This window comes from Podarcis tiliguerta (genome assembly GCF_965153285.1).
Source record: "Podarcis tiliguerta genome assembly, chromosome: 11".
Lineage (NCBI taxonomy): Eukaryota > Metazoa > Chordata > Lepidosauria > Squamata > Lacertidae > Podarcis > Podarcis tiliguerta.
Window position 1 is genome coordinate 17,278,407 of NC_139544.1, and position 13,866 is coordinate 17,292,272.

At 41.4% G+C, this 13,866-nt stretch overlaps 1 protein-coding gene across 1 annotated transcript in view; it reads left to right on the plus strand.

Annotated features, from left to right (window-relative positions):
• The window catches only part of CEP120 (centrosomal protein 120), a 37,324-nt gene that overhangs the window by 13,173 nt on the left and 10,285 nt on the right, over nucleotides 1–13,866 (plus strand). The window contains exons 10-18 of the mRNA XM_083403807.1: nucleotides 934–1,083; nucleotides 2,826–3,008; nucleotides 4,731–4,827; nucleotides 4,906–5,058; nucleotides 6,715–6,804; nucleotides 7,364–7,456; nucleotides 8,669–8,830; nucleotides 10,453–10,575; nucleotides 13,014–13,112. Coding sequence (XP_083259933.1) covers nucleotides 934–1,083; nucleotides 2,826–3,008; nucleotides 4,731–4,827; nucleotides 4,906–5,058; nucleotides 6,715–6,804; nucleotides 7,364–7,456; nucleotides 8,669–8,830; nucleotides 10,453–10,575; nucleotides 13,014–13,112 — 1,150 coding nt within the window. The remainder of the gene's footprint in view (nucleotides 1–933; nucleotides 1,084–2,825; nucleotides 3,009–4,730; nucleotides 4,828–4,905; nucleotides 5,059–6,714; nucleotides 6,805–7,363; nucleotides 7,457–8,668; nucleotides 8,831–10,452; nucleotides 10,576–13,013; nucleotides 13,113–13,866) is intronic.

A 13,866-nucleotide genomic window follows, 5' to 3' on the forward strand; every position in this document is an offset into this window, starting at 1 on the left:
AATTCTATGTTTCAGCTCCCTAGTGGTGACCAAAAATGTAATCCTGGGGAGCACCAGGGAAAATCTGCAGCAACGTATTAAAACACACACCCCTAGAAATATTCTTAACAATACCCAACTGCATCTTGTTACTGGGCGCAGGATCACTGTAACACTCTGCTCCCTTACTTTAGAAAATAAAACAAAGGATGCAAGTCAGTCTTGCCTCTCCAGAGCAATGGGAATCCAGAGTCCCTTCAAGATGTTGTTGGACTCCAATGCCCACCATCTTCAACCAGCGTGGCCAATAGTGAGAGGCGATAGGAGCGTATTGTTTGATAGAAACAATGGTGTTGCATTATGGACCTAACTTAAGTCCTCTTCATTAATTTCAATAGGTATACTCTGAATAAACTCAGTTGAATACCATGGCATGTTAAGACATGCCCTTAAGTCATTAGTTAGCTTGAAGTTCATTTACCTAAAGGTCTTGAAGTCATAAGCTATTAGCACTGAATTTGTTATAATATTAATTTTATTTATTGATTGATTTATCAATGGGACGCGGGTGGCACTGTGGTCTAAACCACTGAGCATCTTGGGTTTCCCAATCAGAAGGTCGTGGTTCGAATCCCCACGATGGGGTGAGCTCCCGTTGCTCTGTCCCAGCTTCTGCCAACCTAGCAGTTCGAAAGCATGCCAGTGCAAGTAGGTAAATAGGTACCAATGCCGCAGGAAGGTAAACAGCGTTTCTGTGCACTCTGGCTTCCATCACAGTGTCCTGTTGCACCAGAAGTGGTTTAGTCATGCCAGCCACATGACCCGGAAAGCTGTCTGTGGACAAACGCTGGCTCCCTCGGCCTGAAGTCAAGATGAGCACCGCAACCCCATAGTAGCCTTTGACTGGACTTAACCGTCCAGGGATCCTTTACCTTTACCTTTTTACCTCCATAGGTACTCATATCCGTTTTTTGGAAGCGCTGCACCCATTATGACAAACCCTCCCGTGGAAGTAAGGAAGAACATGGAAGTGTTTCTTCCCCAGTCATATTGTGCATTTGATTTTGCAACGATGCCCCATCAGCTGCAGGATACCTTCTTCAGGTGTGTAACAAGGGTGCCATTTTAACAATCTGTGCATTGGCACATTTCTCTTTCCTTCACAACTAGTTAACCATACGTACATTTTGAAATTGCAAGTTAGCATTAGCCCAACATAACTTTGTATCTTCTCGCTATCCTCCCACTTTATCTAGATCTGCTCTGGAGGGTTTGGGGAGCATTTTCCCTTAGCACTACATTAAATACAACCCTATACATTTGTCCTCAGGATTGGTTATTTACCGTATTTTTCGCTCTATAGGACGCACCTCACAATAAGACACACCTAGTTTTAGAGGGGGAGAAAAAAAATTCTCCCCCTCTCTGCGCAGCGCCCCTTCAGCGAAGCAGCAGGAGAAACGGAGCCCCTTCCATTTCTCCTCCCGCTTCGCTGAAGGGGCGCTGCGCAGAGAGGGAAAGCTGCGCAGCGCCTCTCCAGCGAAGTGAAGCCAGGAGAGCAAGAGGGATCGGTGTGCACCTACCCCTCTCACTCTCCAGGCTTCAGTGAAAGCAATGCAAAGCTTTCGGAGCACGGTGAGAGCACTCCCTCTGCGCTTCGGAGGCCTCGCATTGCTTTCGCTGAAGCTATGGAGCCTGCATTCGCTCCATAAGACACACACACATTTCCCCTTAATTTTTGGAGGGGGGGAAATGCGTCTTATAGAGCGAAAAATACGGTGGTTCAGGTGGCACGTTTTGTGTCAGCGAGGTGGTATGGCATCTGCTAATAAGTTCCATTTAAATATTTGTCCCTGCTTTGCTTATCAGTTTCCTTTTTTCCAGCAGTGTGGGTATGATCCTTTCATCTTCACAAAGGGCAGAATGCAAAGCCGTGACGCTTGCAGTGTGTGGTTTAGGTCTCATTTGCTTCCACATCTATAGGGGTAATGGACAGCGGAGAGTAGGTTGGTTTCTAGTAGTCCTAGCAACTGGGGGTATAGCCTGTATGCAAGGGCAGGTAGGGACTCAAAATGCCGAATACCAGAGATCTGGGTGCATGCTTTGAAGAACCAGGTACTTGCCCAGCACAGTAGCGGGTGGCAGCTGACAAAGGGGGATATGGTTCTCTCTGTGTGTGTTGTTTTCTAAGTGATGGATTAGGTCCCGCAAAGCACATTTGGTCACCTAACCCTTCGTATGATTGCACTTTGCTCTCTGTGTGCAACTGGTAGGGACTGGAATCTGCCCTATATCATTCATTGACTCAGTTCAAAACCTGCAAACCTATTCAAAACTGAATGTACTTCAGAGCAACTCATTCAAACTGGTCGTATTCAGAAGAAATACTACTTGCTTGTGGAAGTTGTTGAATTTTAACTCCTAATGTGACGTGACACAGGTTCGGATGGGATTTTACTGTTGTTAATGGCTAACCAGTAGGAATGGAGAAACCTTGAGACAACAACTTCACCATAGTTCTTCCCTTGGATTGGGACCTATTTTCAGAAATGCAGGAAGTCAAAGTATATCACTCAATTGTGATTTCTAGGATGGAAAATTACTTTGATGGGTGTGAAATGTTCTTGCAAAATTGAGGATCCTTGAACTCCTTCAAGTGGTTGTACTATTTTGCCACAGGGTAGCATTGATGTCTGTCAGTGCATCTACGCCAACATCACAAAAGATGTAAAATAAATGCATCTCTTCTATCCATCCCAGCCTACGGCAGCTGAGGAAAAACCCATCTATGAGAACAAAATACAAACTCCTGTATGCTATGTGTATTTTTTCTCTCTGTATTTCAGGATACCATTGCTGGTGGAGCTGTGGCATAAAGATAAAACAGCCAAAGACTTACTGCTGGGAGTTGCAAGACTCCAGCTTTCGAATATTTTGGCCATGGAAAAAACCCGCTTTCTAGGTGCCAGTGGGGAACAGTGCTGGCGCCAGACCTTCAGTGAAACAATCCCTGTTACAGCAGCACAAGGGTACAATGAGCTTTGAAAAATGAGGTTCCTCTGTTATAGCTGGTTCTGTTTAACACTCCTATAGGCCTTTTGGAATTATTATTTTTTTGCATTTAGTAAAACTCTTAATACTTATTTTTGAAGAGCTTGCATAACTCTTAATTTTGGGGGACAAAAGGGATCAGTGGAACAATAGTGTGGGAGACCACATCACTTCCATCCTCTTGTGATGCTGCAGAGCTTCTGAAAGAATACACTCAGTTGAACTTGAAAAGTGATACCAATTTGTACTTGTAGAAGTGTACACAAAAGATTCCAAATGTTCCTTTCTTTAGCAGTCATGCATGCATTGTCTGCTGACTTGGTCAAGATTTGATTACAATGTGGAGCTTGGAATTTTAAATTTATGTAACTTTCTAATGGTGAATATATATTTAATTTCAAAATATATGTTTGCACAATCATACTTTCCGGTATATTATGTAGAAGATTCTTTCTGAAAAGCATGAGTGTACCCAAACTTAGTAGCCACTAGATGGCAGCCCTCCAAACCTAATTGACTTTAGCAGTTGATGTCAAACTCAACTCACTGATGTGAAAGTGACTGTACTCCTTTGTACTGATTTGTTTCAAATGTCAGATGTTTATTTCCTGTAACTTGATAAGTTTACCCAACTTTTCAGTGTACTTGCATAGAAAACTATTTAAACTTTACTAAAAAAGGATAAAAGGATAAAAGGGGTGCCAGCGTGGTGTAGTGGTTAAGAGCGGTAGTCTCATAATCTGGGGAACCGGGTTCGCATCTCCGCTCCTCCACATGCAGCTGCTGGGTGACCTTGGGCTAGTCACACTTCTCTGAAGTCTCTCAGCCCCACTCACCTCACAGAGTGTTTGTTGTGGGGGAGGAAGGGAAAGGAGAATGTTAGCCGCTTTGAGACTCCTTAAAGGGAGTGAAAGGCGGGATATCAAATCCAAAAGGAAGCTTGAGAAACAAATGTAAAATGTAAAATTATTGCTGTACACAACATGGGTTTCATGTTTTTGTTTTTTAGTGATACTTTTTGACCTTTTAGTAACAAGACAATCATATGAAAAGAGTCTGGAACATTTATTTTGACCTTAATGTGTTTCCTTTAGGTCCACACTTGCCAGGTTGTGAGTGTGCATATTAAAGTAACACACTTGTAGCAGCAAATATTTAATTCTGAGCTTTGAAACAAAACTGTTTGCAGATATGCAGCAAAATAAGCGTTGAGTCTAACCTGATAGCCAGCACCACAACACAAGTGATTAGGAGGAACAAAGAGAGAAAATTCAGGCAGACCAGAGACTAGCTGGTAACCAGTATCTAAGAATCATAATTTCAGTCTTCAGCCTCTTTATTCATGAATAGGAATAAATGCTCTGTACTTCTCTAATAGAGCAGCTATTCCTTTTTCAACTCTCTGTGTTCCATATTCCTAAAAGAATTGGCGTCGTGTCTGGGTCTGTCAGTCAATCAAACAATTTATTGTGTATAGCCAAAAGTCTTTACAATGAACATGTTTTGATCAGGATTGTTTGACTTCTTTATATAAAACTTGTTTAGCTCCTGAGACCCTTTTTGGGAGGAAAGAGAGGAAAGACTGCTGTAGAAATAAGTCCACTTTTCTCATGCTTGTTCCATTGTAAACAAAGGACAGTAGAGAGCAAGATTAATCTCGAATGAGAGAAGAAATGAAATGTTATTGTTCTTGTTTATAGGACAAGCAACAGGATAGCTGAGCTTTCATACACGGTGACTCTAGAAGATTATGGGCTTGTGAAAATGCATGAAGTTGTGGTGTCCGATTCTTCTCAGGTAAACAGAAATGCACCCTTTCTTGTATGGAATGACACAACTCCATTCAAGGTTATCTAATTGCATTTCCATGTTTAGGGTTTAGGTGCCAATGAGCCACCACTGGTTCCGTCATCTCAGCCACGTAATGTTCCTGAAATCCAGCCGGAAACAAGAGAAACTCTAGAGTACAAAGCAGCACTTGAATTGGAAATGTGGAAGGAACTACAAGAAGATCTTTTTGAAAACCAGGTTTCTTTATACATATTTTTTTTAAATGGAACTACAGGTCCACTCTTAACAAAAGGCGAATGTGACAGATCTTAAACCTAGGTTGCAGTTCAGGTGGTTACAAGCGTGGGAAAGAGGTTTTTAAATTGGAATCGGCCCTTTAGCTGATTGTACAACAGCATTGTACACTTGGCAGATTCAGCATAGATGGCTTCATAATGTTCAAATACATTTTTAGGTGTGTCTCACAGGGTAATCACCCCAGTCTTACATTGTGTCTGGGCAAAAAGTCAGTTTGGTATATCTTCAAGATGTGCCCAGAACGTTGACAGCAGGATAAAACTGATCTGCGTTTTGGAAAGATTATTTATATTCAAGAGGAATCTTACCTATTTACAGTCTTGAGCGCAAAGGTTCGTCCTTGCCGATACAGGAACACTTTTGGCCTGCTGCCACATCCTTCAGTCATTATAATATATCAGTCATGAGACTGTACCACCTTTAGATATTACAGAGCACCTTGAAAGAGTGGGGGAGAGAGAGAATTCAAAATATTTGCAATATTGAACCAAGAGGAGGAGTGATTTTATTCACTGGGGTCTTGCAATGTACTGGCATGTTCACTTTCTGTGAGCATAGCCTGGAAAGTGCCCGGGGTAGTTCAGTTGTTTGAGCATGAGACCCTTAATCTCAGGGTTGTGGGTTTGAGCCCCATATTGGGCAGAATATTCCTGCATTATAGGGGGTTGGACTAGATGGGTCCTTTCCAATTCTATGATTCTATTCTACCCTAGTGACTTAAAAAAATTCATTCCATTTCAGTGGCTCCCCCCCCCCCCCCGCAATCTCTCCTGCTTCAGTTGAATTCAAGTGGAAGCTTACCTCTCTTTTTCCAATCCCTTTTAAGGCTTTCTACTTCCATTATGTTTTGTAACACACGGTTCTGCTGTTATTAGCCTATGAGTTATGGTAGTATTTTATGACTGCTTAAATAAATTTGCAAATGTGGTGTAAAGTTCTCCATTTTATTTCTGGTTATGGTAGCTTTAGATATAGTTCAGCTTTACATGGCTATGCATAACTATTGTCTCTTACCAGCTACCATTTAAAAATTAACAGACCTGTAATCAATTTTTAGGGACGCGGGTGGCGCTGTGGGTTAAACCACAGAGCATAGGACTTGCCGATCAGAAGTCGGCGATTTGAATCCCCGCGATGGGGTGAACTCCTGTTGTTCGGTCCCTGCTCCTGCCAACCTAGCAGTTCGAAAGCACGTCAAAGTGCAAATAGATAAATAGGTACCGCTCCAGCGGGAAGGTAAACAGCGTTTCCGTGCACTGCTCTGGTTTGCCAGAAGCGGCTTAGTCATGCTGGCCACATGACCTGGAAGCCTTATGCCGGCTCCCTCGTCCAATAAAGCGGGATGAGCACCACAACCCCAGAGTCGGCCATGACTGGACCTAATGGTCAGGGGTCCCTTTACCTTTACCTAATCAATTTTCAGGACTGATAATGGGAGCTGTCTGTGTATTTGATCTGGAATTCCCCCCGATGTCCTTAATTTGCGTGAAGTGTTGAGTTTCTTGAGGAAAGACTTCCACAATAGTTCTGACTGAGTTATGCAAATTTTATGCTTTTCGAAGGAAGACATTTTGAAATTGCCTTTGTTTTTCACAGCTGAAGAAGAAGGAGCTAGCTCATATGCAGGCTGTTGCAGAGGAGTGGAGAAAAAGGGACAGAGAGAGGGAAGCATTGGTGAAGAAAAAAGTAAGACCCTTTTCCCCTTTGAAATGCTTCACAGCATAATGAACTGTCATGATAGCTGGCAGTGGTAAAGGGTGATGTTTTTCATTAGCTGCCAGAAGAAGACCTAGACACACGGCCCATAAAACCTACACAGAAATACTTTAGGTAACACACCTTAGAGATACCCTGGAATTGTTTACGAATTAAGCTGCAATATATTTCCTTTCGTTTGAGTTAAAATAAAGATATATAATACTGCTACTCTTGCAGAGCAATCCTGCACTGTAATACTCCCCACTGAGTTTTACTCTCAGGTAAATGTGTATAGGATTGTGGCCTAAGTCTTGTTGAAGTCTATTAGCAGTGCAGGCTCTGGTGCATAATATTTTGAAATACACCGTGTGCCTAAAAGTCAAGTTGTCACTTGTTTTGTGGGATTTCAAGCTCATTTTAAATCTGGTTTCTTTTGCAAGGATATAGTGTCATCCAAGAACAAATACCATGTTCAGTTTAGAAAGAATTATTATTATTATTATTATTATTATTATTATTATTATTATTTTAACTGTATACATTCTAGGTTGCAGAATATACTGTTTTGGAAGAAAAACTTCAAAAAACGTTGACTGACTTAGAGAAGCGTGAAAAGCAACTTGTTGGTGCTGAAACTGAGGTAAACATATGCAACGCAATGTTATATCTTGCACTGTGCACATACAGAAACCATTTGTTTATGAGCGCAATTCAAAGTGTTGGTGCTGACCTTTAAAGCCCTTAACGGCCTTGGCCCAGTATATCTGAAGGAGCATCTCCACCCCCATCGTTCAGCCCGGACACTGAAGACCAGTGCCGAAGGCCTTCTGGCGGTTTCCTCACTGCAAGAAGCCAAGTTGCAGGGAACCAGGCAGAGGGCCTTCTTGGTGGTGGCACCCGCCCTGTGGAACACCCTCCCACCAGATGTCAAAGAGAACAACAACTAACAGACTTTTAGAAGACATCTGAAGGCAGTCCTGTTCAGGAAAGCTTTTAATGTTTGATGCATTACTGTATTTTAATATTTTGTTGGAAGCTGCCAGATGGGCGGGGTATAAATAAATAAATTATTATTATTATTATTATTATTATTATTATTATTATTATTACTATTACTATTACTATTACTATTATTATTATTATTATTTTGAAAAAACTCGAAAGAACTGTTCCAGTTCATCTTAGAATACCTAAAAAATAAGCAAGGTGCATCTTGTAGCCATCAAGTATTCCTGTACTTAAAGCTGCAAAACCATCAGATTTGGCAGAGAAATCGCTGCTACATAGCTAGGAGCAGGGCCAGATTTAGATCTGATAAGGCCCTAAGCTACTGAAGGTAATGGGGCCCTTTCTATGTCCAGCTGTCCTTTGTCAGCAACAATTTGTCACTGTTTTTTGTGTTGAATATATGCTATATGGTAATTTATGGACCTAATAGGTATCCAATGCCATTTTATTTGTTTTTTATCTTATATTTTGGAAATGTACATCCAGTTGTTTTTTTCCTTTAAAACATTTTTGGGCCCCCAAGAAAGTGGAGCCCTAAGTTATAGCTTGTTTAGCTTATACGTAAATCCAGCACTGGCTAGGAGCCATTTTTTTTGCCGTCGTAACTCCATGGATGTTGTGGAACACACTCCACACAGCTAGGCTAAGTTTATAAAGTATTGTTATATTATAATTATTATTATTAATCTTAAAAGTTGGTCAAAGAAATGCATGAGTTACTCGTGAGAGTAATGTCAGTCGAGCGTGCTTTCTAAATGAGGCAGCGCAGGTTTACATCTGGACAACCACTGGTGCTGAAATCTCTCTCTCTGTGTGTGTGTGTGTGTGTGCTTTAAATTTTAAGCTCCAAAGAGCAAAGAAAGAGCTGCAAGCAGAGCATGAACGAAACCGTCAGGAGCTTCAAGATGCAATGCGGCGAGTCAAAGAGGAATGCATGCATCAGGTGGAGCTGGAAAAATCTAGGTTCAGACAGTTGGAAGAGGACAAGATCCGCTTGCAACAACAAGTGAGTGGAACTCAACTTTTCCAAGTTAGATACAACCAGTGCTTTCCCCCCTAAAAAAATGCTTAGGGGTACTCTTATTGTGACTCAAGAAAATCACCGTTTTATAGTTCAAATCGGGGGAAATAAATACAGTAAATGGACAAAAGTACAAAGATTCAGGAAATGTTTAGGGGTGAAGCACTGGATACAACTTTATTTAATGGTAGAGATGGACATAGATTTTTTGGGTGATCTTACGGCCAAGTTAATTAAAGCTTTAAAATATCCTATAAAAGCGAAAAAGGGAGACCAGATATTTTAATGCCACTAGCCTCGCAGAGGTGTCCGTGGAAGGGATATATTGATCGAAAGGGTATTGTATTGTAACTGTATTGTAACTTTTGAATAAATGTGTTTTGAGAAGGTTAATCACAGCTAATTAATGAGATTAGGTTGGTGGTGCTTCCTGAGGGCAGCCCTCTCTCTTTAATGCTAAGGAGCAAACTATGTGCGCAGTGTATTCTTGATGCTTCTAAAATGTTCATTGACAAATTTGTGCGAATCTTCTCAGGACCAAAGGCCCTCCCATTTTTTAGAAGGGCGTTTTTGAGTTTGATCCACTGTTTATTGAGTTTCCTTCAAGAAATCCAAGTGTCTTGGATATCCTCCATATCTTTTATTTTCTCCATCTCTCTTGCTATGTTGCTAAGGAAGAATTTACTTATCACAACCTTAGCTTTATAAATAATTTGCCTGAACAAAATACTTATTTTTTTTCTCATTTATGTGTTGACTTTTTTGACTTGTCTAAGTGGTTAATAATTTTCTAAAAATCAGTTAAGAATAAGAATAATGTTCATTCACTGCATTATTGGTAGTACTGTGCAAGAAACAGGAGGAAACTGCATAAAATCAGTTTCTCAGAAAGGCCTGTTGGAATGAAACAAAAAAATCTCAAGTGCCCTTCTAAATCATTAAGAGAAATCTAGCAGATTTCCCAAGGAGGAATGGTGGCTGCCATCACAAAGAAGTTTTTTTCCTTTTTAATATTTGGTGTGCATATCTCTCTCTCTCCCTCTCTCTCTCTCTGTGTGTGTGTAAAAACTATAAAGCAATGTAATATTTCAGTGGCGTAGCGTGGGTTGTCAGCACCCGGGGCAAGGCAAGTAATTTGCGCCCCCCCCCCGCTGCACTGTCCCTCCCCCAGATAGTCCCTCGCTCTCTCTCCGCACCGCACCGCACCGCACGCCTGGCACTCTCCCCTCCACAGTGGGCGGCGACCCGGCGGCTCGGATCGGATTCGCACAGCCAGCACTGCAGTGAGAGAGAGTGAGTGAGCCAGGTAGGGGCAGAGAGCTGCGAGTGCGAGCGCGCCCCCCCCCCCAGGTGTTGCGCCCGGTGCGGCTGGCCCCCCCTGCACCCCCCACGCTACGCCACTGAATATTTGGGGAACCATTTCTTAATCTTTGACAATCTGTTTGTATGGTAGTAGTGCTCCTTTTGTGATGCTCTTTGGAGACCCAGTTGAAGACCAGTAATCTATTGGGCAAAATGTTCCTTTCAGCTCTTTGTTGTGTTATCATCTAGGTATAAACTCATCCAACTTCTGTTTCTTCTTCTTCTTCTTCTTCTTCTTCTTCCAGCTTTATGACTGGGAAAACAAGTATAAAGCTCTGGAGAAAGAGTTTCAGCAATACAAGGAACAGCAAAGCAGCAAGCCAGAAATCCGGCTGCAATCCGAAATAAGTATTCTAACTTTAGAAAAGGTATGTCTACAAATTTATCTGAAGGCACAGAAAGAATAGCAGCATTTTACAACAGATTAAATGTAGACATCATGAACAAGGGAAAAAAAACATGGAATAAACTCCAAATTTAACCCAGCCACAACATTTGCATCATAAATATAAACAAAACAAAAGAATCCTTCTGGAAGATGCTGTTGCTTTTAAGAGCTTGCCAAGGATAGGAGTTTCACATTCCTTTACAGTTCATCTGTGGCAGTATTTTCCAGATTCCATTGTTACTGATAACTCAAGCAGAGTGCACCTAAAATGAGTTTTTGATCCAAGATAAATTGTAATAAATATTCTTAGAGCATTAGTTATCGAGGTACTACCACTGTTGCGTAGAAAATAATAACGGTAAGCCAAGTTAAGTGTTTGCAAATTGTTCATGTCATTAGATGGACATGAACTCTAGAGACCCATCTTGTTGTATCAGTAGCTTCATTTAGACTCTTCTTACTTTTGATAGCTTGAGCTTGTTATTTATAAATGTTGCATGTTTGACAGAACTGCAAATGTATGTGGTTTTCAAAATTCTAATCTATCTATGCCTTTGACTCGGTAACATATATCCAGTTTATGAAGAAAAGATTGGGGGATTTTCCTGATAACCAGTTCTTTATCTCTTTTGGGGTGTGGGATTGGCAGGGGCTAGGAAAGGACTCTTAATAATAATTTTATTATTTATACACCCATCTAGCTGGGTTGCCCCAGCCAGTCTTGCAAAAGAATGCGAATTTTAAGCTATTCTCTCAAATTCCCAGGCAATAGCTTCAGACTTCATTTTATTGCCCCAGCTCTGGTTCCCACAAACATCAGTTTGGACAGTCATATATATTCAATGCATGTATAAGATGCTGCCTTTTTAAATAATAATAATAATAATAATAATACTTTTAATTTATACCCCGCCCTCCCCAGTCAAGGCCGGGCTAAGGGCAGCTAACAAGCAATAATAAAAACAAATTGAATGAATACAACTTAAAAACAAGATTAAAATACAACATTAAAATATTGAAACATTAAAATATTAAAATGCAGCCTCATCACAGGAGGAGAAGGAAAAAGAAAAAGGGGGAGGGAATCAAATTGGCTCCAAGCCACAGGCCAGGCGGAACAACTCTGTCTTTCCGCAGGCGGAAAGAAATCAGATCCTGCAGGGCCCTGGTCTCATGAGACAGAGCGTTCCACCAGGCCAGAGCCAGTGTTGAAAAGGCCCTGGCTCTGGTCGAAGCTAATCTAACTTCTTTAGGGCCACTAGGGTGTTGCTGTTTATGGACCATAAGATCCTCCGTGGGGCATACTGGGAGAGGCAGTCCCGTAGGTACGAGGGACCTATGGGATGAAAAAAAAAACCTACGGGATTTTTAAAAAAACCTGTGTTACGATGTGATAGAACAACAACCAAAGAAATGAGGACTCTTTGTTCACTAGCCGTTAACCATTAGGGTGTCCATACATATGTCCACTCACTAACAGGGTTAGTGAAACTGTGCCATTGTAGCCAAAGGTCAGAGACCATGGGAGTTGTAGTCCAGTAACTTCTGATGAGCCACAGTTCCTCACTCCTGCATCTAGAACAGCTGTTTTTGGACTACAACTCCCATCATCTCTAGCTCACAAGATTAGTGGTCAGGGATGATGGGAATTATAGTCCAAAAACAGCTGGAGACCCAGGTTTGGGAATCACTGATCTAGAAGAAGGTTCTACTTTTTCTCGAGCCTCTGTACAGAGCTTGCAGCTTCAGACATCCAGTTCTAACCAGGGAAATGGAGTTGGCCTGAATATTACTCATCAAGGCATACTTCCAGATCCTACAGGATTCAGAAGCCCCCAACAGAATAGTTTTATTTTTCCTAGCTGAAGTAGAAGCAGTTTACAAGTCCTGGCCTGGCAATGCGTAAGAAGACCAGTTAAGGGGGGAAACATTTTCTGCTGCTTTTGAGGGAGCGTGAGTTATTTAATGCAGAGACATGATCTTTCAAACTGAAGACTTAAAAGGTGCAATCTAACCAAACTAAGAGGCACACATTAGCTAGAATTTCAAGGATCAGGCATGCCAAGTCTTGCATCATCAATTAAGCTGAACTATGAACAGCGAGTGATTTTTATATAAAAATGAATGCTATCTTTGAGTCCTTTGAAGATGTTTAAAAATGGTTTACATGAACTGTTTAGATGAACTGTCTCAGACTGCAGACTAATCCAGTTTTGCTTTGTTGGACAATAAAAATAAGGCTAATGCTTAAACGAGGATATTCTTGTGCGCCACAGTATTTACATCAAATTGTGTTACTGCTTTAGAAGTTACATGCTATACTAAACTATTTTTGTAATACAAGTTTTGTATATTCAATTGCATAAAGATTATTCCTACGGTTATAGTGTTTGTTGATAGAGCTCTGCTCTTTATTAGGGGGACCTTGAAAGGAAGTTGGAATCGGCGACCAAGGCAAAACTACACTACAAGCAGCAATGGGCGCGAGCGCTGAAGGAACTAGCAAGGCTTAAACAGGTGTGTAACATATAAGATAAATCAGTGATGGGGAACCTAAAGCCCAGGGCCAGAATGTGGCCCTCCAATGTCTCTGACCCTTGAAACTTTCATGAGAACAACAAGAGGAAGTTGCTTACCTCTGGTTAAGCACTTAATTCATTCCAGAGGTACGTCCTTAACCTGAAACTGTGCTTAACCTGAAGCACCACTTTAGCTAATGGGGCCTCCTGCTGCCGCCGCACCCCCGGAACACAATTTCTGTTCTCATCTTGAAGCAAAGTACTTAACCCGAGGTACTATTTCTGGGTTAGCGGAGTCTGTAACCTGAAGCGTATGTAACCCAAGGTACCACTGTACAGTAGTGAAGCCAAATCTGCCTTGCTGCAGTGTGCCTACTTAGGAGAACTAACTGGAGATATTAGTGTTTATCAAGGATGCTTGTAAAGATCTTTCATCGTTTGAGAGAAAAACAATAGCTGTCTCAGCTGCTGGCATCTTTTGCAGCCCACAAAAACCAGAGAGGATACTGTGATATTTACACACTTTGAAAATTGTGGCCTAGATGTGCATTTTGCCTGGAGAAAGTAGTTTCTCTTGAGTACGAAGTACATCACAAACATTGCCACGTTCATTGCTCAACAACATTGCTCAATGACATCAGTATTTCCACACTGTATATTTTAATTTGAGATTAAGAGGTAATGAGTTGGGCCAGTTCACAGTCTCCTAAACCAAAGTCCAGTGGGCCAGAATTGGCCTTCATTGATGATGC